Raw genomic sequence first — 27998 nt, 5'->3', positions numbered from 1 at the left:
CAGCACTGCAATGTTGCATTAACAGTCAGCAGCATTGCATACACCAGGGCTTACTTTACAAACTGTTATAACACGTAAAAGACTTTAGTGTGAAAGTTCATTTTACTTGCAATCTTTTCGGTGTATTTGGGGACCTCCTTCCTTCAGTGGAGATGAAGTTGATATTGCAGGACACAGATCAGGCTTCTTCTAACACCTTCAGTAGAACTTCTCTAAGCATCCTCTGGGACTTAAATACAAATAAATACACATTAAAATAAAAATGTTAAATTGATTACAGTATTATAGAATTGCAATACGGGCAAAAAGCAGGTTACAAGAATACTCCAAAAGGAACACGCTGCAGAACTTGCAGTGTGTTTTTGTAAGTGCACTACTGCCCTCCACTGGATGGAATCAGATCTGTTCCAGTGTTTATAGACTGATTCCCTGGGATGTCTAGGGAAGCTGCACCTCTAACTTGACAGGCAGAAGCCTATGTACTGGAAGTACAAGTTCTTAGATGCCACATGAATGCAACAAGTGGATGGTCATGATTGTTAGCATATGCTGTCATGATCCAGCTATTGATGTTTTGTGGCAATTCCTGCCTTCACAAGCTAATGCAGGAGGATATAAACCGGAATTCAATAACTAGGGTCCTACCAAATTCACGGCCATGAAAAATGTGTCACAGACTGTGAAATCTGGTCTCCCCCCATAAAATCTGGTCTTTGTGTGCTTTTACCCTATACAGATTTCACAGGAGACAAACGTTTCTCAAATTGGGGGTCCTGACACAAGAGGGTTTTGCGGGGGGGGGGGGGGGGGGGGAAGGTGTTGCAAGGTTATTTTAGAGGGGTTGTGATAATGCCACCCTTATTTATGCACTGCCTTCAGATCTGGGCGGCTGTTGGCTGGGCGCTCAGCTCTGAAGGCAGCGCCATGCCAGCACCAGTGCAGAAGTAAGGGTGTATATATATGGAGATATACCTATCTCCTAGAACTGGAAGGGATCCTGAAGTGTCATCGAGTCCAGCACCCTGCCTTCACTAGCAGGACCAAGTACTGATTTTTTGCCCCAGATCCACAAGTGGCCCCCTCAAGGATTGAACTCACAACCCTGGGTTTAGCAGGCCAATGCTCAAACCACGGAGCTATCCCTTCCCCCTTGGGCGGTGGTTATAATAGGCCAGTGGGGGGGACTTGGAGCTCTGGCTGCAGGGGCACAGGCAGAAGGGGCAGAGCTGGGGGTAGCCACCCCAAAGGGGGACTCCATCCACTGCCCATGATGCCACCCTTACTTCTGAGATGCTGCCTTCAGAGCTGGGTGGCTGGAGAGTGGTGGCAACTGACTGAGGGCCCAGTTCTGCAGGCAGCAGCGCAGAAGTAAGGGTTGCAATACCATACCATGCCTTCAGTGCTGGGCCCCTGGCCAGCAGCCACCACCCTCCAGCTGCCCAGCTCTGAAGACAGTGCCACGACCTGTAGCAGCACAAAGTAAGGGTAGCAGTACCTCAACCCTCCCTACAATAACCTTCTGACCCCTCCCCCACCACACACACACACAACTCCTTTTTGGATCAGGACCCCTACAATTACAACATCATGAAATTTCAGATTTAAATAGCTGAAATCATGATATTTATGATTTTTAAAATCCTATGACCATGAAATTGACCAAAATGGATGGTGAATTTGGTAGGGCCCTATCAATAACACAGTGCTGCCTCATGGGACTTCAAATAAATAGATCAGCAGAGGAACTGAACTAAAAATCTTAGTAACAACTTTAATATTAAAAAAAAAATTTAAAGGCCAATAACATGATTACCACAACAAAACTGCTGCCCCGATGGCAAGAGTTCAAGTAACTTAAACATACTGGGCCAAATTCATCCCAGATGTAACTGCATTGACTTCAATAGGATTACATCAAGGATGAATTTGGCCCACTGGATCAACTCCTGCTCTTACTTACACCCATGCAACCCCTTTTAAGTTTTGGGTGCAATGGATGCCCAAAATATGCCCCATAATCTGCTCCAACACAAACTAACACACACACAGGCAAATCCATCCTGAATGTGTGTCACTCCATTGGTTACACAAGTTTAAACAAACCTTTTTTAAGCCAGCTCTATCTACTCAGCACTTCATCTGGGCCACGGAATCACAAATGGAAAAAACAGACAGAATAAAATGAATGATACATAGCCCATTGACCTAAGCATTTTTCAGGCAATGCACCTCTCCTTCAGATAGTTACTTTATTTAGAACATTGTTCACGGAGACATACACAGCTCATTTTCACGAGGATCCCCAGGACACATAAGAAAGACAGACTTACATCAACAGGCTCCAGTGCCATACAAACAATATCACACAAGAGTCAACCTAAAACAGTGACATTATTGGGCCATCATCACTTCAGGTGGTTTTGCACTGGTGAGGCTTTTAATAGGGGCCTGTCTCTTCTCCCACTCACACTAACGAAATTCAGGATTAACTTGTTGAAGTTAATGAAGCTCTCTGGTCTAAAACTAATCCAAGAGGAGAATCAGACCCACTGAATCAAAAACAGCTTAAAAATCAGGCAATGTTGGTCCTACTTCAAAAAAAACAAAACCCACAAAAAAATGGCAGCCGATCACAGCCACTTGGGAATTTTCCAACCATCTGCATCCCCACAGGCCTTGCTCTGAGTCACTTTTAGTGCTAGATACTTAAAAGTTAAAGCACAAGTCACTGAACCAAGAGTTGAATCCTGGAAGAACAGCCCGTTAGAACCGCTGTCATGCCACACACGCCTCCCAAGCAGCACATTTTCCGTTGTTTAACAAGTCTGTGAAGGCTAAGCAAGAAAAAGAGGGTCAAAACGTTCAACAGAACAAGTAAATGGATTTCCTGGTTTCTCCAACATTTGAGTTTTCCGAATTAAACTTTTGGGAATGGCAAAAATCTAGTTTTGGCATTTTGCAAGGGGGACCCTAACTCAGCATTTCCCAGTTTTCTTAAGTGTGGAATTTGTGTTTTATTGTAACCTTGACAATATTTCAGAGAGGCCCAGGTGGAGACCTTACCTGACCATTTCCTGTTTTCTAACATTCAGTTTGGGACTGGGAGGTTGGAACCTCCACACCCTGGATGAAGAGGGGAAGGCAAAAAAGCCAGCTGTGCAGAAACAAACTACAGGCTAAGAAAGTTTTGTTTTTTGTTTTTGTTTGTTTTAAGCAAGAGGCTATATGAAGAAGCCACCAGTTACATTTACTTCCTCCTGTTCTGCTGCTGCTACCTTAGCACGCTGCTGACTGACTGATGTCCTTGGCTCTTCCTGACACCTTACCCACCTGAGGATTGCCTCTTGTTGCCCACCTGCCTGCCAGTGCCCTAGCTTTCAACTGTCTGTTTCCTACTAGTGGTCTCTCACTGACTTGTCCCTCCGTTGCTCACCTTCTGATAACCCTGTGTTGTCCAACCACCTCAAGCCAAGTACTGAAAGGGTTATTTCAAAATTTCAAAGAGCCACAGGCAGGAGGGGAAGGGCAGTTTAAGGTTGCCATTCCCCCCCGCTCTGCCTTAAATTCTTAAGAAATAGAGCAGTCTATAAAGGCAACTCCCCACTCATGTTCCCTGTGCCAAACTAGATTGTAAGCAGTTGAAGCTAGGCCTGGGGAGTGAAGCAGTGGATAACTCAGAGCCCTGCTTTTAAAAACCCCATCAATAAAAGGGCTCACTCACTGCAGGAGCACCTCCACATGGCCAGACATGGCATAGCAGCTGTCTCCCCATATGGTGTCACTCCATTCTGCAGTGGTCTCTCTTCCTGAAACTTGGCCTTCCAGCAAGCTCACACTTTAGAGTCCATCCCTTCCAGGACACAGAGAACCCAACCCAGCTACAGTCCGATGACTTTATAGCAGCTCTTCCCTCTATCGCTGGGATCTGTGGTCCTTACACCTCTTATCCAGGAGGCTTCACCCCACCTGCCACAGCTGGTAGGAGAACCCAAGCCCTCCCTCTACTCTGGGTTCCAGCCCAGAGAGCCTATAACTAGCCACTAAGGTCTACTTCTTCAGACTCCTTACTGACTAGACCTAGACCAGGGATCAGCAACCACTGGCACATGGCCCCCCAGGGAAAGCCCCTGGCGGGCCGGGCCGGTTTGTTTACCTGCCACGTCCACAGGTTTGGCCGATCGCAGCTCCCACAGGCCGCTGTTCGCCGCTCCAGGCCAATGTGGCTGTTCATGGGGGTGGTGGGATAGAAAAAGAGTCCCCAAGATAGCCCGGCGGAAGAGTCTGTCCTAAGTGTGTGGTTGGATAGATTAACAATATTGTTGGGTGAGTTACAGTTCTGCAGTGATCTGGAAGCCTACTTTCGTCGTCTCCGACTCAAGGAATATTTTCAACACACCACTGAACAGTGCACTGACCCACAGGAACCCTCCTACCAACACTACAAGAAGAAGAATTCTGCGTGGACTCCTCCTGACGGTCAAAATGACAGACTGGACTTCTACATAGAGTGCTTCCGCAGACATGCACAGGCTGAAATTGTGAACAAACAGCATCACTTGCCGTGCAGAACGCAACGCCATCCACAGCCTCAGAAACAACTCTGACATTATAATCAAAGGGGCTGACAAAGGGAGGTGCATTGTACATGTACATTAGCCAAACCGGACTGTCTCTACATAAAAGAATAAATGGACACAAATCAGACATCAGGAATGGCAACATACAAAAGCCAGTAGGAGAACACTTCAGTCTTCCTGGACATTATATAACAGATTTAAAAGTAGCCATACTTGAACAAAAAAATTTCAGAAACAGACTTCAAAGAGAAACTGCAGAACTAAAATTCATTTGCAAATTTAACACCATTAATTTGGGCTTGAATAGGGACTGGGAGTGGCTGGCTCACTACAAAAGCAACTTCCCCTCTCCTGGAATTGACACCTCCTCCTCAATTATTGGGAGTGGACTACATCCAGCCTGATTGAATTGGCCCTGTCAACACTGGTTCTCCACTTGTGAGGTAACTCTCTTCTCTTCATGTGTCCGTATAACAATGCCTGCATCTGTAATTTTCACTCCATGCATCTGAAGAAGTGGGTTTTTTACCCACAAAAGCTTATGCCCAAATAAATCTGTTAGTCTTTAAGGTGCCACCGGACTCCTTGTTGTTTTTGTGGATACAGACTAACACAGTTACCCCCTGATACTTTCTTTCCACAGGAACACCCATTTTTCCTTCCCTCCAACCAGCCCTTAGGATCTCAGCCTCCCTCCTTTAACATGACCCCAGCAATCCCAAGAACATAACCTAGCACCCAAATCTCTCCCTTCTTCTCTCCCCAACCCCCATACTCCTCAGGAAATCCACCCCACCCCTAAAATCCCCCCAAATCAATTAAAGTCAGTGGCTAAAGCCCCACAATCCTTCTAAAATCTATTACAGTAGGAAGAACAGGAGTACTTGTGGCACCTTAGAGACTAACAAATTTATTAGAGCATAAGCTTTCGTGGGCTACAACCCACTTCTTCGGATGCATATAGAGTGAAACATATATTGAGGAGATATATATACACACATACAGAGAGCATGAACAGGTGGGAGTTGTCTTACCAACTCTGAGAGGCCAATTAAGTAAGAGAAAAAAAACTTTTGAAGTGATAATCAAGATAGCTCAGTACAGACAGTTTGATAAGAAGCAAGTGTGAAAATACTTACAAGGGGAGATAGATTCAATGTTTGTAATGGCTCAGCCATTCCCAGTCTTTATTTAATCCTGAGTTGATTGTATCTAGTTTGCATATCAATTCCAGCTCAGCAGTTTCTCGTTGGAGTCTGTTTTTGAAGTTTTTCTGTTTTAAGATAGCCACCCGCAGGTCTGTCATAGAATGGCCAGACAGGTTAAAGTGTTCTCCCACTGGTTTTTGAGTATTATGATTCCTGATGTCAGATTTGTGTCCATTAATTCTTTTGCGTAGAGACTGTCCGGTTTGGCCAATGTACATGGCAGAGGGGCATTGCTGGCACATGATGGCATATATCACATTGGTAGATGTGCAGGTGAACGAGCCCCTGATGGTATGGCTGATGTGATTAGGCCCTATGATGATGTCACTTGAATAGATATGTGGACAGAGTTGGCATCGGGCTTTGTTACAAGGATAGGTTCCTGGGTCAGTGTTTTTGTTCAGTGATGTGTGGTTGCTGGTGAGTATTTGCTTTAGGTTGGGGGGTTGTCTGTAAGCGAGGACAGGTCTGTCTCCCAAGATCTGTGAGAGTAAAGGATCATCTTTCAGGATAGGTTGTAGATCTCTGATGATGCGCTGGAGAGGTTTTAGTTGGGGGCTGAAGGTGACAGCTAGTGGTGTTCTGTTATTTTCTTTGTTGGCCCTGTCTTGTAGGAGGTGACTTCTGGGTACTCGTCTGGCTCTGTCAATCTGTTTTTTCACTTCAGCTTGTCTCTATCTGAGGGATTGGAGCAAATGCGGTTATATCTTAGAGCTTGGCTGTAGACAATGGATCGTGTGGTGTGTCCTGGATGGAAGCTGGAGGCATGTAGGTAAGTGTAGCGGTCAGTAGGTTTCCGGTATAGGGTGGTATTTATGTGACCATCGCTTATTAGCACAGTAGTGTCCAGGAAATGGACCGCTTGTGTGGGTTGATCTAGGCTGAGGTTGATGGTGGGATGGAAATTATTGAAATCATGGTGGAATTCCTCAAGGGCTTCTTTTCCATGGGTCCAGATGATGAAGATGTCATCAATGTAGCACAAGTAGAGTAGGGGCGTTAGGGGACGAGAGCTAAGGAAGCGTTGTTCTAAGTCAGACATAAAAATGTTGGCATACTGTGGGGCCATGCGGGTACCCATAGCAGTGCCGCTGACTTGAAGGTATATATTGTTCCCAAATGTGAAATAGTTGTGGGTGAGGACAAAGTCACAGAGTTCAGCCACCAGGTTAGCTGTGACATTATCGGGGATACTGTTCCTGATAGCTTGTAGTCACTTGTGCCACAAGTACTCCTGTTCTTTTTGTGGATACAGACTAACACGGCTGCTACTCTGAAACCTATTACAGTAGGGGCACTCTACATCTTTTTGTAGGGCTCCTGCCACCATTCATTCTCTCTCCTGGATGCCCCAGTGCCTCCTATATCAGCTGCTGTATGGTTGGTTGGTTGGCCCCCAATCCCCTCCCCACCTTGAGATTACATGGCTCCACCCCTCTGCTCTCCCTGTTCTTAAAGGAGCGGGAGCTCAGAGGCTGCTTTGCTCTTCACTCCTCTCTTCCTGAAAAATAGTTCGCAGGGAACATATTTCCAGTTAGTAATAAAATATTTTTTTCTTCATAACATGCTTATTTTCAAGTCCAATTCTTAAGAGTCCCAAGGACCTCACGCTGGCCACCCCTTCTCTACCCAGTCCCTATGCTTCCTGCCATCTGCTGGCCATTTATCTCTGCCACCTGCCACCTGCCTCTACAACCTGCCCACCATTGTCCTAATCTCCTGCTGCTTATAATTGCCTCTTGACACCTCTCTCCTTACCTCCTGTCCAGCCCCCCTTCTGCCTGCCTTTTACTGCCCACCTTGGACTGTCCTGTACCCTTGCCACCTTTTCACCTTCAATTACTATGTTACGGTCCTACAGCTGTCCTGCCCAGACTTTATTTGCAATTCTTCTATTTTATTCCAGCAGTGAACTTCTCCAATATGTCTTTTAATAGCATTTAATTCAGGAAAGCAAGAAAGGACTAGAGAATGACCCTCCTGGAACAATCTGTCCTGACGGAAGTGTGTGGTTTCCTTCTTATCCATGGTAAATTATTAAAGAAAATGAGGTTCTAAGCTTTTAATTAATTTTGGGGAGAGTTATGACATTTAATTACATTTACATTTCAAAGTGGGTTTTCCTTTAATCTACTTACTTGTATCTACTGCTCTCTTGTGTATTTTAGACAAGGAATTTCAGAGGGCATAGAAGCCCTGACAGCTTGCATAGCTTCCAGATCTCTGCTTTTTGCTCAGAGTCCTCAATTCCTTTGTATAGGAGGATTGCTCATTTTTTAAAATAACATCTGTGGTTTGCCTTACTGCTGCTGGAGGGGTACATGTGAACTTTTATGTCTCCATGGAAAGACTGGTGTCACTTCCAAATCTCTCAGTAGACGCTGGGCTTCCGTGAGAAAACACCCATTTCTTTCCCTGTATTTACCTGTCTGTTTCTTTCACAAACATTTCCCCAATTCCATCAGAGAACATTAGCCTCACTTCAGGTGTATTTATACCAAAATGTTACTGGAATCCACTAGAGTGCTTCAGTAAACAATATTCTGCATTTCTATCCAAGGATCAAGGATCTCAAAGTGCCTTTGACCTCACAATACCCCTGTGAAGTGGGTATTATCCCCATTTCACAAGGTCAAAACAGACATTGAGTGTAAGTGACTGGCACAAGGTAACACAGCAAGTCAGCAGAAGAGCAGAGAATAGAACTTAATTCTCCCCATAAAGCCCCAATTTAAATTCCTCATGCAGTTGAATAAACTCCCAAATGAAAAGGAATTAGAGGCACATACCTCACTTACAATGAAAGACTAACATAACTTTTAACATTAATAAACTATATACAGTGTATAGGTTTTGTGGGAGAAATTGTAGCTTGAGGCTGTAGGAGCTGCTGAGGTCTCTGGGGCCTAAGAGCAGGGACTTGCACATAATATACTGCATAACAGACTTACTGTTGATCTGTAACAGCAAGATTAACTGCTGGTAAATAAGATAATCTAACAGTCATGATGTACATGACACACTTGCTAGGTTTTTGCCACTGGAATTACAGTAGAATTTGTATATTTCAGATGGCTTTTATATGCTTAGTTACTAGGTCTTCTATTTTGAGCTGCTCTCTTGCCTTATAAACTAGGCAAACCACACCAATACCTAGGTATCACGTATTGTTGTTTATTACATAACACTGTATTATAAAAACACTAAATGCATGTTAAACTATTTATACATATTATACTGCTCATAAATATTTACTATTGTGGCTCCCAGTCCCAGAAGCAGGAATAGTCAGTGTAAACCAACAACATTGTAGAAGAAGTTGTTCTACTAATTCAGTTTATCCTTTTAACTTAAGCTAGCAAACCTACGAAACAGTCGTATTTGCGTGCTTACAGGAAATCATTCATACTCTGTATCAGGCTCACATCCAAAGCCTTATCTCGAACCCTCTGGGAAGGGATTTGTCGGGGACAGGCAGCAGGAGCTGACTCGTGACTGTCCAGGAGGCATTGATTGACATCAGGGTGTTCCAGGATCGGCTGTAACGTCTCATCCCCACGTCAGCAGCTGCGGTGTCTGTTTAACAGCCCAGGGGAAACAAGCTGGGGTCTCAGTTCCCCAGGGGCAGGTGCTCACAAAACCGGCCCTAACCTCACTGCCGGTGCCGGGCCACCTCAGCCGAGGGCAAACAAATGAGCGGGCCATGGCGACCCGCCCCAGGCTGCGGGGCGGCGGCGCGACTAGCAGTCACAGGCGATGCCACCCGGCACCTCCCCCAACCATTGCAACTGCGCACGCGCGGCCCAGACTCCCCACCCCATTCCTGGGCAGACCGGACCGCAGCAGCCCGCGGCGTTCTTCTACCGTCGACCGTCGACCATCACGTGACATGACATGACATGACCCCCCCCCAGCGAGTGATCACCTGAGGCCTGGCCCTTTGCTCTCTTGGCAGGGCGAACAGTATGTCATATGATAGATACTGTTAAGAACCAATCAGAAGCCTACAACAATGACTGTTGAACCAGTGAGCGGGCTGGGAGCGGCAAGTGGGCGGAGCCGAGTGCAGGAGGCGGGGCCGTTTTCACGTGTGGCGAGTGGCGACCGGGAGCAACAGGCCCAGAGAGGTGGGTTTCGGGCGGGGGTTAGCGTACGGGGGCCGGGCTCTCCCAGCCCGTGCGGGCCTCGCTCCTGCATGATTCTGCCGGGCAATAACCCATAGTGGGGGGACCCCGGGCAGTGGCACGTGGGCAGGGCCCTGACTTCTTTGGGGCTAAGGGGGGAGATTCTCAGTTAAGCAGGGACCTGGTCCTCAGCTGTGCACGTCATGAAGGTATAGGAGGGAGATTCTCAGAGGGAGGTTGGTGAAATGCAGATAAAAAAAGCACTGCCAATCACCAGGCTACTCTGTGTTACGGGGGGTTATTCATAAAACCCTGTAGTGACCATATTGTTGAAGATGTCCATGCATCACCTAGCCTAATGGGACGCTACTCCTGATTTGAACTGCTGGGTGTTATGTGTATTGTTACTGTGATGTAAATCATGCTGCAAGAGTCCATACTGTCATCATGCTGCAGGTGTCTTAGTCTCTGTCATCATGCTGCAAGAGTAAAATACTCAAAAACAAAATAGGTATTATATTCATGGAGATAACCAGAATTTATCATTTAAAATATATTCAGTATAACCGAAGCATTGACAAATTGTCAGCCAAAAGTTAACTAAAACTCAGCCAAATAAGACTTTTTTGTAAAACTGATATTTCTCTTTCCATCAATCTGATATTATCTTAATTCCTTGCAGAAAGAGACTTGACACCCCAAAAAGCACATGATGTTATAATCTGAAGCACTGCACTTAACTCACTGCAATTTTTAGTTTGACAGGGAAGAATATTATTGCTGCCATCATACTGTCTCCATAGAGCCAAATTCAGCCCTGGTGTATTTCCATTGATTTACAGTTTACACCAGGCTTGAATTTTGTCCATAGAAATTCTAGGTACCTGTGCATTCATACATAGAAATTAGAGGAAAACATATATTAAGTCATTGTATTGCTCTCCTGTGGGCCAAATAAGGATTATTGCATACTATATTGTCTCCAGTATTTAGTCCAATCTCATTTTAAATTATTCAAGCTGTTGTTCTTTCTCTACTTATATTACAAGTATGTGGCCTTTATATTCTCTCTGTGTTCATCCTAAAATAAGTTTCTTCCTTCACTGTCTCTTTAGTTTTGACCAGCAGTGTGTCAAAACAAATTTGAAATATGAGGAAAATTATGTATTAAGAGAATACCCTGTGTGTTGAACCCTTCCAGACAATTGGAACTGAAATTGTGGTTGTGTATGTATCTGTGTGCTTTAGTGTGAGGAATGAAGAGAAACAATTGGAGAAGTAAAGAAAAGGAGGGGTGGAGCAATCGCAGACAAACCCACCATCCCAACCACTACAGAAGACCCAACCGTTATAGCTTTACTGAAAGGCAAGTGTACACCGCTTAATACTTTATCTGTGGGCTTTAAGACAGTTCACAAAGGTAGTTTGGAGGAAGGAAGATTGGGATTTTGGGGGTGGTGGGTTTTTTTGGTATTTCTTAATTTGTTTTGTTAATGTTAACTGTAAAATAGGTATGTATTTTCAATTTTTTACAGACTGGGAAACTGAGATAAAGTTTATAGGGATTCTGTTATCTTGAAATCTAGCCCATTTTTACAATAAAAAGTAGTTTATATTACACCTGCCTTTGTGAGTCTTTCTGATAACTTTTTGTGGCATTCAATTTTTTTCTCTCCCTTGTTGCTATGAGATACTCACACAAATAGCAAGGGAAACAGACTAAGGTTCTAATTCTGCAAACATTATGAACCATTGATTTTATTGGGACTACTCACATGGAAAGTTTTATAATATATATATATATAGAACTGCCTTCAATAGCAGGACCAAGTACTGTCCCTGACAGTGTTGTGGGTTTTTTTTTGCCCCTGATCCCTAAATGGCCCCCTCAAGGATTGAATTTATAACCCTGGGTTTAGCAGGCCAATGCTCTAACCACTGAGCTATCCCTCCCCCTATGTTTGCAGGATTGAACCCTCATTCTGACTATACAGGGGAAACAGGTTTTTAAAAGGGTTTCAGATTTAAGGGATTTTTTGTGTGTGTTAATTGTTGTCCTTTAAGTAACTAGTTCAATCCCACACAGCAAGCCAGTGGTGGAGCCAGTATTAGAACTAAGAAGTTCCTTGGTTCTAATCCTGTTCTCAGAATACTAAATCATGCAGCCTCTAAGCCAGCTTGACCTACTGCTTTCAGAATGACAGGCTATAAGATCCATTACAGAATTTAGTATGAACAGAAACATTGAGACTTAGTAACACATTATGCATGTAATTTTAAATAGAATCTTAAGAAAATAACCCAGGGAAATTCAACCTAAAGTATGGACCTCGTCAACTTAAAATAGCTTACTTCTGTTTTGAAAGTCTTTTACCTACTGTTATTGCACAAAATAGCTAAGCTCACTGTAATTGAAATAAAGAAGTAATTTTCTCTGATCTCTTCAGTTTTTTTACTTTGTGCATTTCAAAACACTTTGGGTGAAATCCTGGCCCCACTGAAGACAGAACTCACATTGACTTCAGCAGTACCAAGGTTTCACCCATAGTGTCAGTTTCATTGTAGAGACAGTGTGTTTTCCCCTGTTATTTGTGTGGCTCTTTTACATAACAACATGGAGGCAGGGAGAGAGCAAATCACAAAAATTGGCAAGAAAACTCAGGGCAGTTGTACAATATTAAAAAAAACCCATTAAAAGTAGTTTCAGGTAAAATTGACTAGATTTTAAGATGATGATGACCTTTTAATGTTTATATAATACCTTGAAGATGAAAATGAAGTATTACTATTTTCACATTGTATGTTCATTCTGTGTACATATCCTGTGTATACACCAGGGGTCGGCAACGTTCGGCATGCGGCTCGCCAGGGTAAGCACCCTAGCGGGCCGGGCCAGTTTATTTACCTGCTGACGCGGCAGGTTCGGCCGATCGTGGCCCCCACTGGCCGCGGTTCGCCGTCCCGGTCCAATGGGGGCGGCAGGAAGCGGCGCGGGCCGAGGGATGTGCTGGCCGCGGCTTCCCGCCACCCCCATTGGCCCGGGACGGCGAACCGCAGCCAGTGGGGGCCGCGATCGGCCGAACCTGCTGCGTCAGCAGGTAAATAAACTGGCCCGGCCCGCTAGGATGCTTACCCTGGCGAGCCGCGTGCCGAACGTTGCCGACCCCAGTATACACAATATACTTAACAGCCTTGCCAAATTCTACTCACCTAGGGAAAATCATTGTTTTTAACAAAGCAAAATAGCTTTTTCATTAGAATAATCTTCATGGGAAAGGTGTGTGAGGAGATCTTACATCTGGGCTGGTAAATTTTCAAGACAATTTTGCAAGCCGGACATAACAGTGCATTATTGTTAGGTGTGAACAAGAGGAACCATGGAACTCACTGAATGCAGACACCAGCAACAGCGGATCCTCTTCTGAAGTATGTCCTAGCTCTCCAGTGCCTGGTAAGGGACCACTGTGTGCAGGGGCCAAAAATCGGCACCTAAACATTTGGTGCATGAAGATAGAAGATCCTGTCATAGTTTACTTCGCATCTCTAATATTTATAGCCATCTGTGGCAGAAATCTTCTAAAAGTTACGTTATTGAAAGAGTTATGTTAAATAGACAAAGAAAATATAACAATACAACACACCCCTGTGGGATGTGTTGATCCCAGAGCTCAGGCTCCAATCTGAGTCCAGAAGTCTACACAGCAGTGAAACAGCCCTACAGCCAGAGCCCTGTAAGTCCATGTCAGCTGGCACGGGCCAGCTGCGGGTTTTTCTTTGCTGTGTAGACGTACCCTGAGTGAGCCAGCGCAGTCCACAATTGAAATGTCTCATGGATTATAGGTATCTAGGTATCTAAGCCTTTGATTTGGGAAGTGTAATTAGGAAAGGGTGTTTGTCCTGGGGAAAGGGATTGCTGCTTTTATGTTTGGTCGATGATCAGTTGTCCATTGTTCTTGGTGTTTGGGGCATCCTAAAAAAAAATTTTTTTTGTCAGCAGTGTGTCTTTTGTGACTTATTTATGCTCAAGAAGACTGGCCATGTCTTTGTCTGGAGCACCTTTCCCTGTGTTTCCCCATTTCTATTTGCTGAATTTAATCTCCATTACAGCTGGTCTCCCTCTCCATATCCCTGTAATGACATTTCCTCTGCAGATAATAGGAGCATGAGCTGGCTTTTGCTGAGGTGGCCATTAATGTAATCAATACCTCTCCCCATTTGTGACCTGCCAGTCTGGAAGCAGAAGTTTCCATGTCCTTTTTGACTTGGAATCCCCAAAGTGGCTGTCTCTTGGCTGATACTATGGTATTGGGTGAGGTCAAAGGGCAATAGAAAAGGTTTGCTCTCAATCTGATTTTGTTTGGTATTTACGCTTTATAGAACTACCAGGATTTTACTATGACCCTGAAAAGAACCGCTATTTCCGCCTGCTCCCTGGACATAATAACTACAACCCTCTTACCAAAGAGAGCCTCCAGTACAAGGAGAAGGAGTGCAAGAGACTGAAGCTCTTAGAAGAGGAGGAAATGCAAAAGAAGGTGGGTTCTGTCTCTGAAATTTCATTTAAACTTTACTGTGCTGTGACCCAAGATACCAGGATGGGCTACAGGTTATAAAACCCTCCAGTTTCAGCTTTGGTATAATCGCCTCTAATGCTTGATGTTCAAGGTCAATATTCAAACATTTGTTCATACCCCCCCAAAAAACTATGTTAAGATGGAGTTATGGTTGAGACTACATAATCAGTAATTTAGGGTAAAATACATTACAGGGGTGATGTAATTATCTCAAAACCAAGTATGATAAAGTCAGGAAATTCACAGTTAAGGTTAAACTTAAAACCTTAACTCTGCCCTGTCACAGAGTCTTCAAACAGTTCATTGATAAAACTCACTAAAATCTTGTGCCTATGCATTTTTTTTTTTTAAGGATTAATAGTCCTTTTTTACATTGTGTCCTTTAGCATCTGCTGAAAAAAAACTTCTATGAAGAATTTAAAAAAAAACTATGATTAATCCTTAACACTTATTCAAATGTAGCTTGAGGACAAGATTTTAGTAAGTTATGGGAAGTTTGATGTTTCTATGGTTCTGTTACTGAGATCATAGGGCAAAAAAAAAGTCTGACACAAGGTGCTAAACTTCTTAAAGAGCCCATTTTTAATTTAATTTTAATTCTTTAACTGATTTATTTTTAAGTTTTCAGAACAAATGAATTCTCTGAGAGAGTGTAAATACTATCGTTTGGGGCCAGGATATGCTTCCTTCGTTATGGAGTCAGACCGATGTCTCCATTAAAAAAGTGACTACATCAGTGGACTAGTTTTCACAGGCACTGTGCACTTGCAGGTCCCATTAATCTCAATGGGAGCTGTGGGTGCTCAGCGCCTCTGAAAGTCAGGCTCCAACTACCTGTTTGATTAAAAAGTGACTTTCAATCTACGTTAAGACTACAAAATGGATTGTAAAAATCTGGTATGCTTTGCCTTGCCGCAGCTCCATGTACTATTCCGTCTTTTGCTTTCATGAGCACTGAAAGTATTCAGCCCAACTGTAAAATGACAAATGGAAAAGCTTGGTTATTGCAACATTAAGGTTGCACAGTTAAAATAAAAAAGGAAATGCCAAAGCTAAAGTTTCTATGGCAGCATTAGGTGGCCATATTGTATTTCAGAGTTTTTGATTTAAGATAAGAATTTGAAACATTATTTTGTAGTGAAAATGGTACATGGATTTCGAACCGCAAGATGAGACAGTCACATAGTATTAAGCAAAAATTGGATAATTATGTGGAATTCAGTAGACTGAAGGGCACTCAGTTAGTTTTGTGTTTGGAAGCAGCCAGACACTATTCTGGAGGTCAAGAGGGAATTTATCCATTGATAATTCGTTTTCCCCCTCAGAGTGGATATTTTGACCTTTTTTTTAAGGTGGGAAGTGCTTTGTTCTCCTTTGAAAAACAGCTTTTAAATACAAGGGCTTAGGGATAAATTGTTCCCCAAATATCCCAGACATGAAGGGACCATGGGCTGCTTTTGATTCTATGCAAGCACATAATTGCACACTTTCATTTGTTCTTTTTTAATAGAAAACATCCAGAGCTGGATTGAACTCATCACTTGTCTTACGCAAGAGGCAGTTAGGGTTACTCAGCTCCACCAATTATTGCAGGTAAGATAATTTCAATTCCTTTTTTCACCCTATAGAGTCCTACTGCTAATGTTTTTTTGCCATTAATCTGTAGCGTACCCCGTTGTTCCAGTAAGGGACAGAGCTGGGGAAGCATCGGTAATAGATACAAAAGTATACACTGCCTTTTTGATAAGACAGCCCATTGTTTTCTGTGCAGCTTTTCCATTACATTTTATACAGCACATGCCTACAGAATGGCTCATCAAGTCTCCCCTAAAATGACAAGAATTAAGATGCAAAAAAATATTCTCTGATCATCGGGTTTTGAATAGTTTGAGTTCGAAATTTCCCATCCTTAACATAAATACATACTCTCCTGCACTTTATAAGCATATTGTAGAGTTTTCCCTTATGTAAATACACTTTAATGGACCTAGTCTACAGGAAATTTCTCTTTTCCTTAACTTCCATGGCTTCAGTGGTGCAAGTGAGAGTGCTACTGTAGACAGTGTGTCAGCAGATGCCAGCAACCTGCCTTCTGCAGTAGAAGCTGATTGGGAAATTGCATTGGTGGGACAAGGCTGGTGTATGTACAGATGGGGTCCCCGAAGATTATATATGGTGACCTCCTCTGAGTCTTGGGATCTGAAGGTTGCTCATGCTATACATTGTTGGGGCTGCAACCTGCCAGCTGTTTACCTGTTGCCTAACTTGCTGAGATAAAGAAGCATCTCAATGCCTTTTACCCAGAATTCCTTTAATTGGCATTAAATATCAGCATAGTTAAACATGTTTTCCTTTATAGATTGGTCCATGAATTAAAGGTGAACTGCATGCAGAGGAGGAAGGTAGAGATTCGGAGCCCAGATTCCTCAGTTACTGGAACCAACAATTTTAAACTAATAGTGGTATGTTATGGGCACTTCAATTTTTAAGGCTAGAGAGCACTTGGCTATAGTTATTTTCTTGTGAGCTCTGGGATTTGTAATAACCCAACATATAGGTTATGTACACTGGGAAATGCTTTTCTTTGTAGCAGATTGTATTAGCAGTTTCTCCTCCCATAAAGAAGGTATTCCAGATTTGGGGAGCTCTGGGGCCAGCTAAGCATGAATATGGTATCTTTTCCCTGTGACCATTCTCCTTTAAGCAGTCTGCACTGACTGTTTTCCACTCTTTTGCTGGAATGAATAAATCCTTGGGTCAAATATTGCTCTCAATTACATATTTATATTGTGGTAGTGCCCAAAATGTGCTGGGTGCTTTCTTAACACCTAGCCTGACGAGTTTACAATCCGCAAAGACAGAGCCAGATGAAGGGTGGGAGGAAAGGTCATGAAGATAATTGGCAAGCTCTGCTGGTGAGAGAGGAGGACAGGTAGGTGGGTAATGGAGTATAACAAAAGAGGGAGGAGAAAGGGAAAGCATGAGATTGATGGAGTGAATGGGGGTGGAAGAGTCAAGTCAGTGATTAGAGCAGAGTTTATAGTCCAAAAAGTCTGTGCAGATGTTAAGAGCGACATCATGAGTCTCTGGATCTGAAGGGGGTTTTTGTGGGTTGGGGGAGAACTTCTGATAGCAGAGGCTACCTGGGAAGCTCACCCACACTGAGTCCTGGCTGTGTAGATGGGAGTGAGGAGAAGCAGGCTGAGAAGCCCTGAACTTACCCCTACTCCATGGCTCCTGCTATGACTGGCGCTGTGGTGTGAAGCAGCTTTCAGGGGCAGGCATCTTACAGAGGCTGCCTTGGAAGCTCCCTGCTGATGAAGTCAATGGGGGTACTGAAAATTTCCACTGGTTTAAATGAGAGCAAAATCTGGAACTCAGGACCAGCACTTTGATTGCAACGGCACCAATCTGATCCAGTAGGGGAAGGAGGCTTTCAAATGACAGAAAAGTCTACATTTACACTGAATGAAAATACTTTATGCAGGCCTCATTTATGTGCTGGAGCCTGTACTTACTGATTATGCTTCCTCATGACAGCAAGATCTGTCCACAGTGTCATGCCAGAACTCAGCCAATAGGAGACAGCATTCATTATTGTCTGGTGTTGAAGTGGAAAATAGCGTATCTTAAATGTTTTTCTAGTGAATCTCTCTAGAATGCAGATGGCCACACACATGCAGTGTCTGTGGTGCAGGTGATGGTGGGAAAGCAAAGTTAATGGATTTCTCATTGTGGACCCAAGCAGACAACCTAAAGCCAGGTCTAGTTTAATTGCCCGTAGTGATGCACTTCTTTTGCAGGCAGACACAGCTTGTGAGCGGATATTCACTGTGAATGATGTAGAACATGGAGGGTGTAAATATGGTATCATCAACCTCAGTGGCTTAGGGAAGGACTCTCTCACGGTGGAGATGTATGACAACCTGTACTTCACAAACCGCAAGGTACCGTTCTTCCACTGGCTCCTCATCCAGGAGGATTTCCTTCCGTTCTGGAACTCTCAAAATGTTGTACAATGGGATGTGTGAGTAGAAATGAGGAAGTGGGGAGGGAAGGGCAGGGGGAAGGAAGAGAGGATGGAAGAATCCAGCAATAAGGGATTGAGTAAATTTAGAATCCACAGAGACCTGAGCTCTGATACTCCTGAATTGCTTTTGGAGAATGGTGTTGCAAAGCAGTCAGTCCAGCACCTTTCATGAGCAGTATATTTCCACAGAATTTCCACAGAATTACTCTTGGCAGCACTTGAAAAGAGAGGCCTTGAGGGATTAATTCTACTGCTGATTTGTTTGCTCTGTTTTGTCTTAAGAAAGAAAAAAAAAAAAAAGCCTCTCTTTGAATGGGAAGAACTTTTAGGACAAAATACGACAACCTGTAGGTGCCCAGTTCCATGGAGAAAAACTGTCTTAGTTAAGAGGTGTGCTGAATGGGCCCATCCAGGTTTGGGGAGACTTTTTTGGGTGCTGACCTTTTTCTGCTTCATGCAAGTACTAGCAAGAGGCTGAAATGCCTGTCTCTCTTTATTGGGCTAGTCATCACTAGTAATTTTCCAGGTTGTTCTTGGGATTCTCCAGTATACTAAGGGTGTGTGCTCAGTTTTTCAGACTTATGTGGAATGTTTGAAAATGCACTTTTCTGAATTAAACAGGAGACAGCAAGTATTGGTCTGTCTTGCTTTTGTTTGTAGGTGAATTCTGTGTGCTGGGCATCGCTGACTCATCAAGATTCCCATGTTTTATATCCTTTTTTAAAATAAATAAATAAAGCTTCAGGCTTGCTTCCACTAGACGGCAAATTGCTTCATAAAACAGAACATAAGAACGGCCATGCTGGGTCAGACAAAAGGTCCATCTAGCCCAGTATCCTGTCTTCTGACAGTGGCCAATGCCAGGTGCTTCAGAGGGAATGAACAGAACAGGTAATCATCAAGTGATCTGTCCCCTGTCGCCCATTCCCAGCTTCTGGCAAACAGAGGCTCGGGACACCATCCCTGCCCATCCTGGCTAATAGACATTGATGGACCTATCTAGTTCTTTTTTGAACCCTGTTACAGTCTTGGCCTTCACAACATCCTCTGGCAAAGAGTTCTACAGGTTGACTGACAGCCACTTATCAACAAGAAATCCCAAGTACCTGCCTCAAAAGGGCTTAATGGGTCACTGGAAAATAACAAAAGAAGCCCTAAAGCTGAAAGAAAGTATGTTGTTAAGTCATAAGTACACATGGCAGCATTCAGATATATAGTAAGTCAAAAGACAAGGATCTCACAACCTAACCCTCAGAGTTAACACAATGAATAAATTACATCAAATCACTTTTGGGTATAGGGAGGAAATAGCAGGAATGACAAAGTAATGGGCTGGGGTAGGAAAACTCTCAGAAGAGCTCTTTAAAGTGTTTTGCTTTTGTGAACCTTTCTTTTGTGAACCTATCAGGGTGTCAGGTTTGGGATTGGCAATGGGGAATGTCTGATTAGAGATTAGTGGCAGAATGCTACACAAAAGATGAACATCTGTACTGAGGGAGGCTTGCGTGGAAGGTGCAGGGACACAAATGGGAGAATGTGAAAGGAGATGGAAGTGAGGTTGTTGGCAGACAAAGGGTGTGTGCTGGAGTATTAGCAAACAAGGGGAGATGTAGGCAAGTGTTGGATTCTGAAGGCCCTTGAAAGGGAGAACAAGGAGTTCAAGAAAATTATTCAGACAATGGCAAGAAGCCAGTGGATAGAGTGAGGGAGCAGAGTGTCATGGTCATACTACCAGGAGAGGAAGAGGACTTTTCAGAGTGGTGTTTCAGACCTGCACTGCAGCAGGCCTGGAGTTTTCACTCTCACCCATCTATTGATCGTAATTCCATCACACTGATCTGGAAAAATAAGTTTAAATCCTGCCCATACCTGTTACTACCTCCAGAGAGCAATGTGATACAACCCCATTTTTAATTTTTTTATGCACTGGGAAAGACAGACCCAAAGTAGTTTGGAAAACGTAATTTTTTATGTCTTCACTCTCCAAAGTTCTATATGTGGATGATATTTTATGATCGGAAAAATCAGGAAAGATTTTATTATTCCTCCCACTGTCCTTCCCTGTTGGGTAACGTTAAATATTAAAACTAGAATCATAGAATTACAGATCTTGTCCTCTAATTCCTATGAGAGAAGGGGAATGAACACCTCACGGGTGTGATGAGGCTTAATTCATTAGTGACTGTAAATCACTTTAAAGGTCATCCGAGAGGCACTGCTGAAGGACAGAATATTATGTGTACCATGCTTCAGAGGCATCTTGCCCCCCGAGTAATGTTATGCAACATGTGCCACTTCTGGGAGAAATCTTGGTTTTCTTTAACAGGCTTCAGCAAGTTGTGCCTCATGGGGATTGCAGAAACTCCAGGCTGTGCCAGTCTGCTTCCAGCATCCTTGTTCAGCAACTCTAACCCAGGTAGAATACCTTTCTGTTCTGGTTAGAAGTTGTAGTCTGAAGAGGGCCTAAATGAGGGATGACTTCTGTATGTCATCTCTAATACTTTGAGTGGTTTTGTAAGCGTCACAAGAATGAATATTAACACTGTGTGATGAAGCCCAAGAACTGATTTGGATAGTAATAACTTTAGGAACTAGTTAATAAGGATAGCTTATGGCACCAGTTGTTAACTGTATGGTACTTGGCAGAAAATGTACTCGCCTATATAGTAAATATTTATCTGGAACTTTTCCTATGTAAGCTATTTGGCCTCCCTTAATACATAGAACCTGGATAGATAGATAGCCCAACAGGTGCTCACTCAAACTATCTGGTCCTTTCAAATGGAGTGAACCAGTGCACAATTGTTCTCCCAGGTATGACCTTTGCCCACAGTAATTGTTCACATACGTTTATTGATGGGACTATTTGAGATGGCAGTCCTCTTGTAGGTCCCTCTGCTCCTCTTCCAGTACTGATCTCCCACCCCCAGCCTATGGCAAGCACTGTGTATAGTGTTCAGTCATATGAAAACATGTGAATATTAAAGAGAGAAGGTTAAAATAAATTGGCTTTAATTTGATGGGTGTGGCTACATTCCCCTATGTTGTATTTGTGCTGTTCCTTTTCATAAGGGTGGAATCTCCCTTAGTTGACTTAAGTCCTCACTATGCTGCTCTCTCCAGGTCTCTTTGTAGTGTCATTCTCGAATTTTGCTACACCTCTAATTTTTGTGTCCTGTGCAAGTTTGGCCACAGTTAAATTCACACCAAAGAAGTGTCTGATGAAGACAAACATGTAAAGCACCTTGATGGGGTGAAAATACATGAGTTATTTCCAGAGGCTTTTTAAAAACAGTCACATAGCGTTAGTGCTAACAGGAAGGGTTGCTGTTTGAAGACTGCAGGATGCTTTACCAGTTGACAAACGTAGTTCTAGGGCAGTGGTCCCCAAACTTTTTCCATTGTGCCCCCCCTTGCCCATAATGGAACCTGTCCATGTGCGCGCACACACCCCGAACTGTGGTCAGGAGCCATGGTCAGTTGCTGAGGCTGGAGCTGTGGCCAGGAACGGGGCTGCAGCCGGCACCTGAGCTGCAGCTGGGGTAGAGGGCGGGGCCAGAGCCAAACAAGGGGCAGAGTGGGGCTGGGTGGTGCTCCCTCCCTGCCTCCTGTGGGGGCTGGCCCAAGCCCCGCTGTGTCCCCCTGAATGTTCCTCCGTGCCCCCTTAGAGCGGTCACGCCCCACAGTTTGGGGACCACTGTTTTAAGATCTTTTGAAAATCACTGCTTTCAGATACATAAGACACCTGCAGTGTCATCTCTAACCCTAAACTGAGGGCTTGGCCTTAACATACTTGTGTGAAGTGAATAAAAACTGCACACTTAGGAACTGTCAGTGGATTTAGTTTTGAACTGGGTTGGGAGCTGAGGGAACAATGCAAATCTCGCGTGTTGCTATATAATTAAACTTTGCTAATTCAGCAGATAGGAGGGCCAGTGTAGCATGTTCAAAGCTGTGTTTGTCCAAACAAGAGCCTTCCCCACTTCTCCCCCATTCCTTCCCCCCACATGAACATAATTTTAGTGCCTAATGTGCTACTTTTTGAAAATCCTTATGAATTCTCAGTCAAGGGGAGAGGCAGGGGCATAGACAGGCTTTGGCTGTTGGGGAAGGTGAAATGGTGTCCTTATTCCAATGCAGTTGTATTAAAGCACTGTGTATACACAGTTTTTATAAACCTTGAGAATGTGGGTGCATTGTGTAGCTGGGTGGTTTAGTGCACTGGAAGCAGAAAACCTGAATGTTGTAAGAGGTACAGAGGCCTGGTGAAATTTCCTAGGGGCACAGTTAAGTTGAAGCTTCCTCCCACATCTCCTTGTGGTGCCTGGAGGCTTCACAGTTTGTTCTCGTCCCTGTTGCCACCCTTAGGAGATCAGCCTGGAATGCTGTGCAGCTTCAAGATCTCCACTGCCTGGTCCTGTGCTTGGTGCCTGAACCCCCAGGCTGATAACTGCTTCAGCACAGGTAAGCAGGAGTATATTTGTACTACTTCTCAAGGGGAAAGATCTCCACCATCATGGCCTCCAAGCTGTATTGCCCAAATGATGGCCATGTATTTGTTTTATCTTTCTCAGGGCTGATGCGACGAGTCCTTGTGACCAATGCAATGACTGGTCATCGGCAGACATTTGGAACAAGCAGTGATGTACTGGCACAACAGTTTGCCACCCAGGTAGAAAGGGACATGGGCCTTTGATTTCTTAGAGAGATGTATGCATTGCTGATTTTGTGGAACCAGCAGCCCTATACTCACTGTGACTACTTTTTGTGGTGCCTTCAGTAGCTGCTCAGTAATGAAGTTGACACTTGATGATGTGGCTGACCATGGAAAAGCAACAAAAATAAGCTACACTGATTTCAAGCTCCATTGGAAATGTGGGGTGGGATGGGGGGGAATCAATTTTGCTAAATAGAAAAGGGTTAAAAAGAAAGTGAAACAACAAATGCAAGGAATTATAATACGGCTTTGAAGTCATAGTGCCTATTATCTGAGCATCTTAAAGCACTTCACACACACTAAGTATCTGTATTGTTCGCATTTTACAGATGGGGAAAGTAAGGCAGAGAGAGGGTAAATGACTTGCTCAGAGTCAGTTAGTGGCAAAGGTGGAACTAGAACTTAAGACTCTCAACTTCTGTTCCCCTGATCTAACCACAAGACCAAGCTTCCATTGCTTTTTTACTGCTAAATGTTTGAAAGCGGAAGGAAAGTCCTAAGTTGGTTGCAATGTTTTGCAGCGTGACTATGCAATTCTGTTCTTGTGATCCTCCATGTACAGTGCTAATATTCTGGCACTACAATGAAGGGCTATCTTATTACTTGAACCCTTCCTACGAAAGTGGCCACAACTGACTAGAGAAACCTGTCTGATACTGTTAAATGTTACAAGACTCATCTCCCTGAATGTTCTGGTTTGTCTAGACTCCAGTGCTGTACAATGGCTGCCGTTCAGGGGAGGTTTTCAGCATTGACATTCGTCAGCGCAGCCGGAGGGGCCACAGCTGGAAAGCTGTCCGTCTCTTCCATGACTCAGCAGTCACATCTGTGCGCCTTCTCCAAGCTGAGTACTATCTTATGGCAGCAGACATGGCTGGAAAGGTAGAGTTTCTTTTTATGGAAAGCTAGATAGTGTCTCATATGTTCTGTTGGCCATGAAAGACCCGAAAGAGGATGCCTCTGTCTTTAGAGAGTTTGTTAGTTCTTTTTTGTCCCCTGCCCAATCTCTCAAAGCTTTCCCAGCTCACTGATTGGTCAGAAGGAAGTTGTGAATGGTTTGCAGATGTCTGATTCTCTGATCTTTACTCCTGGTTCTGAGATACTTGGAGTTTGGCTATGTCTACACTAGCACTTTTGTTGATATATAACCTGTGTCACTCTGGGGTGTGAAAAAAACACATCAGGAGGAGGGATAGCTCAGTGGTTTGAGCATTGGTCTGCTAAACCCAGGGTTGTGAGTTCAATCCTTGAGGGGGCCATTTAGGGATCTGGGGCAAAATCTGTCTGGGGATTGGTCCTGCTTTGAGCAGGGGGTTGGACTAGATGACCTCCTGAGGTCCCTTCCAACCCTGATATTCTATAATTCTAAGCGCTGGTGTGGACAGTGCTATGGCAGCGGGAGACACTCTCTTGCCGACTTAGCTATCATCGCTCGTTGGAAGTGGTTTAATTATGTCCACAGGAGAGCTCTCTTCCATTGGCGTAGAGCAGCTACATGAGTGATTTTACAGCGGCTCAGCTGCACAGGTACATGGCCTTTGTCTTCTCCAACTGGTGCATGAGCACGAAGCACTGGAACAGCCACAACACGCTCACTCAAGAACTTGGAATTCTACTGGGATTCCCTGACTCAGATGGAGATGCTACTTGCTAGTCAGTGGGTCATTATAAGAAGTCTGATGCAGATCCTCCTGAGCAACTCCACCAGAGAGGATTCAAGAGCTGGGAGATCCACTAAGAAAGATATTTTGATAATGAATTAAAGGCGAATAGGGGCAAATAGAGAATAAAGGAGAAGAGAATGTGGAGTTTATGGAGGAGGTAAAACAGGGAGGACAGGCAGAGAAGACAGATAAGGAGAGAGAAAGGCAGAAAAATACAGAAGTTCATTTTTCCTTTGGCTTCTAACAAGTTGCCAGTGCAGCGTATGGTACCACAAAAGTTGTATTCCATTGCCCCAACTAGCTAGCACTTGCATCATTCCCTACAAAAGGGATTAGTAATGCTTAGCACTTCACATTTAGGTCAACATCGGTATGGAACTCAGAGGTGTGAAAAATCCACACCCCGAGCACCATAGCTGTGCTGACTTAATCCCTGGTGCAGACGCAGCTAGGTTGACAGAAGAATGCTTCCATCGACATAGTGACTGATGCTCCAGAGATGGAGTTCCTACAGCAGTGGAAAAACCTCTTCCATTGCTGTAGTCTGCATCATGGTTACAGCAGCATAGGTAGGTAAGGCATAACTGTGCTGCTATAGTGCCCCTAGTGTAGACATGGCCTAATCAGTTACTCCTCACCACAGCCTTGTGAGTTAAGTAAATAAGCAGTATTATCTCCTTTTTACAGATGGGGAAACAGAGATGGGGGATGGAGTGGTGGTGGTAGAGTGACTTCCCCAAGGCCACCCAACTAGTCTGTGGCAGAGCAAAATTAAAACTCAGTCCTTTGCTCAATCCACTAGACAAGTTGCCTGCAATAAAACAAATGGAACAAGCCTTTCTATAAGTGATTTCCCACAGCCAGTATCCTAAACCAGTGCTTCAAATAATGGTGTCTAGGTGGTAATTCCAAAACTGAAGGAATTCACTTAGGAGTTTGTAAAACTTTGGGTGTCTACTCCTTTCTCTCCCTATCACCAGCAACAACTGTCAAAAATTTCCCCTGCTTCACTAAAATGGCCTTTCTTCTATTACCATTTCCACTTGCAGATAAAGCTATGGGACCTGAGAGCAGTGAAGTGTGTGAAACAGTACGAGGGCCATCATAACGAATATGCTACTCTCCCTCTGCAAATAAATGAGGAGGAAGGGCTTGTTACAGCAGGTGTGTCAGCTTTTCCATAGTGCATGTATGTTTGGTTCTCTACACCCAGGTATGTGGGGCATTTGTAGAGATAGGCTATTGGAAATTACGTGGACATTCATTCCTTTCTGGCTTTGGAAACAGCATAATAAACCACAAGTGTGTAACTCCAAACAAAAATGATTTGGATGCATTTTAATTATGAGGATGGTCCTCTGGGTTTCAAAAGATATGCTCCAGCCAGTAGGATTTCTCAGTCAGAAGCTAGGAAAGACATTGGAAGACAAAATGGAAGAGAGTGAGTGGCAAGTGTCTGATTTAGAAGTAAAAGAAAACAGTACTAAACCTTTTCATGAGTCCATAAAAAGGGTAACTAATTTACATAGAAGGACAGATGTCCTGGAAAGTCATATTAAATAACAGGAGTATATTGGGTCTTTTCTTTGATATCCAAAGGAGACAGTAGGATGAAGGGGAATGTGATGGGATGTGTACCCCACACAGGTTCTGAAGGGATTCATGTGAGCCTGAGAAGTCAGTTAAGATACTTGTCAGCATCTGCAAGAGAGAGCCAGGCTTAACTGATAATGAAGCCCCACTGAGGAAGGGCTGGGTTGTGATTATAATGCTAGGAAGTTTGTGGCAGAAATGGGGTGCAGGGAGAGAGCCAGCAGTCACTCTCTGGGGGGATAGGAGAGGTAGGAAACATCTAGGGAGGCAGCAAAGAATCTGAGGGAGTAGGCCTTGGCTACCAGCTTACAGGGTCCCTGGATTTGAGCCCAGAGTAGAGGGAGGGCTTGGGTTCCCCTAGCAGCCACCGAGAAAGGTAGGGTGAAACCACCTGTGGTAAGGGGTGTAAGGACAAGAGCCCAGAGACAGAAGGAAGACTACAATAAGGTAATTGGACTACAGTTTGGTTGTACTCTGTCACCCCAAAAGGGGCAGATATAAATATTGTGACCTGGCGGGAGGGCTGAGTTATGGGAAGACACACCACTGTGGTGACAGAGTGCATGTCGCTAGGGGGTGCCAGACCAAAAGACAGTTGATACACCATGCCTGGCCACCAGGAGGTGCTGCTGCAGTGAAGGGAACCCCTTTACAGGGGGCTATAGAAACACCAAGATATTCCTGAATTTGTTCGCTTTTTCTGGCATTCGCCATAAGCAGCACAATTATGGTAAGAGCTTTTTTTTTTTTCATTATGATTGATAATAAAGAACCTAGCAGTGGGGATACTGCTTTGGATAGTGACGTACTAAGCTCTATGTTGCCTGATTTTTTGAGATCTTGCCTACAGTTTTTTTTATCCATCCCACCCTATGTAGAGTAAAATATTTGAGTCATGTTTTTCCTTTTTGGAGGAGCTCAGGATTTTTTTCATGCATGGATGGAGATGGGCAATGGTTCTTTTGTTATAGTGTATTAAATACCTTTTTCCTCTTCTGGGACCAGAATTTTTCAAAGGTGGTTATGATCATTTATGTGGAAGCATTTCCTTGTCCTGATTTGCAGTGCTTTTTCCTCTCCAGTTGGTCAGGATTGCTACACAAGAATTTGGAGTCTCCAAGATGCCCATCTGCTCAGAATGATTCCCTCTCCACACCCATCCTCCAGGGACTCCATCCCCAGTGTGGTGTTCTCTTCGAGACTCGGAGGCAGCCGAGGAGTTCCTGGCCTGCTCATGGCAGTCAAGCAGGATCTCTACCACTTCTCTTACAACTCAGATAATCCATGTTGTCCCTAGACCGGGTATACGGATCTTCCAGCCCCCCTGCGTGACTCAAGAGACAACTGTTAGGTGTGGCCTCTTATTGTCACCATTGCATTGACTCAAGCTGTGGTGCTGCCCTGCCTGCTCTGTCTGTGGAGTTTTGAACTTTGCCCAGCAGGCTCAGCAACTTTCTACTGTATCTGCTCTAAAACTACCAGGCAGTTGTAAATAAAAGTGACAAACTGTT

The 27998-nt window shown here is 44.0% G+C and overlaps 1 protein-coding gene across 2 annotated transcripts; it reads left to right on the top strand.

Annotated features, from left to right (window-relative positions):
• The first annotated feature begins 9840 nt into the window (after positions 1 to 9840).
• On the top strand, positions 9841 to 27998 carry DCAF4 (DDB1 and CUL4 associated factor 4). 2 transcript variants are annotated; one of them, XM_065404405.1, is made up of 14 exons: positions 9841 to 9912; positions 11158 to 11275; positions 13269 to 13360; positions 14287 to 14444; positions 15994 to 16076; positions 16843 to 16945; positions 18287 to 18430; positions 19174 to 19223; positions 20850 to 20929; positions 22882 to 22977; positions 23088 to 23185; positions 23936 to 24112; positions 25944 to 26058; positions 27570 to 27998. In XM_065404405.1, exons 2-14 carry the CDS (start codon positions 11166 to 11168, stop codon positions 27782 to 27784), a joined length of 1521 nt encoding a protein of 506 aa, XP_065260477.1. In that variant the 5' UTR covers positions 9841 to 9912; positions 11158 to 11165; the 3' UTR covers positions 27785 to 27998. The 2 variants fall into 2 exon arrangements, with proteins under 2 accessions (XP_065260477.1, XP_065260478.1); XM_065404406.1 differs by lacking the exons at positions 9841 to 9912; positions 11158 to 11275 and having other exon boundaries at positions 13269 to 13335.

This window comes from Emys orbicularis, chromosome 4, assembly GCF_028017835.1.
Source record: "Emys orbicularis isolate rEmyOrb1 chromosome 4, rEmyOrb1.hap1, whole genome shotgun sequence".
Lineage (NCBI taxonomy): Eukaryota > Metazoa > Chordata > Testudines > Emydidae > Emys > Emys orbicularis.
The sequence above is the reverse complement of the archived record's forward strand: the minus strand, read 5'-3'. Positions and strand labels throughout refer to the sequence as shown.

Coding starts and splice junctions, on each gene's coding strand:
- DCAF4 (XM_065404405.1), top strand. CDS start 11,166: ATGAAGAGAAACAATTGGAGAAGTAAAGAAAAGGAGGGGTGGAGCAAT. Junction 16,077..16,842: donor AGCTCCACCAATTATTGCAG/GTAAGATAATTT, acceptor TTTCCTTTATAG/ATTGGTCCATGAATTAAAGG. Junction 16,946..18,286: donor ACAATTTTAAACTAATAGTG/GTATGTTATGGG, acceptor CTTCTTTTGCAG/GCAGACACAGCTTGTGAGCG.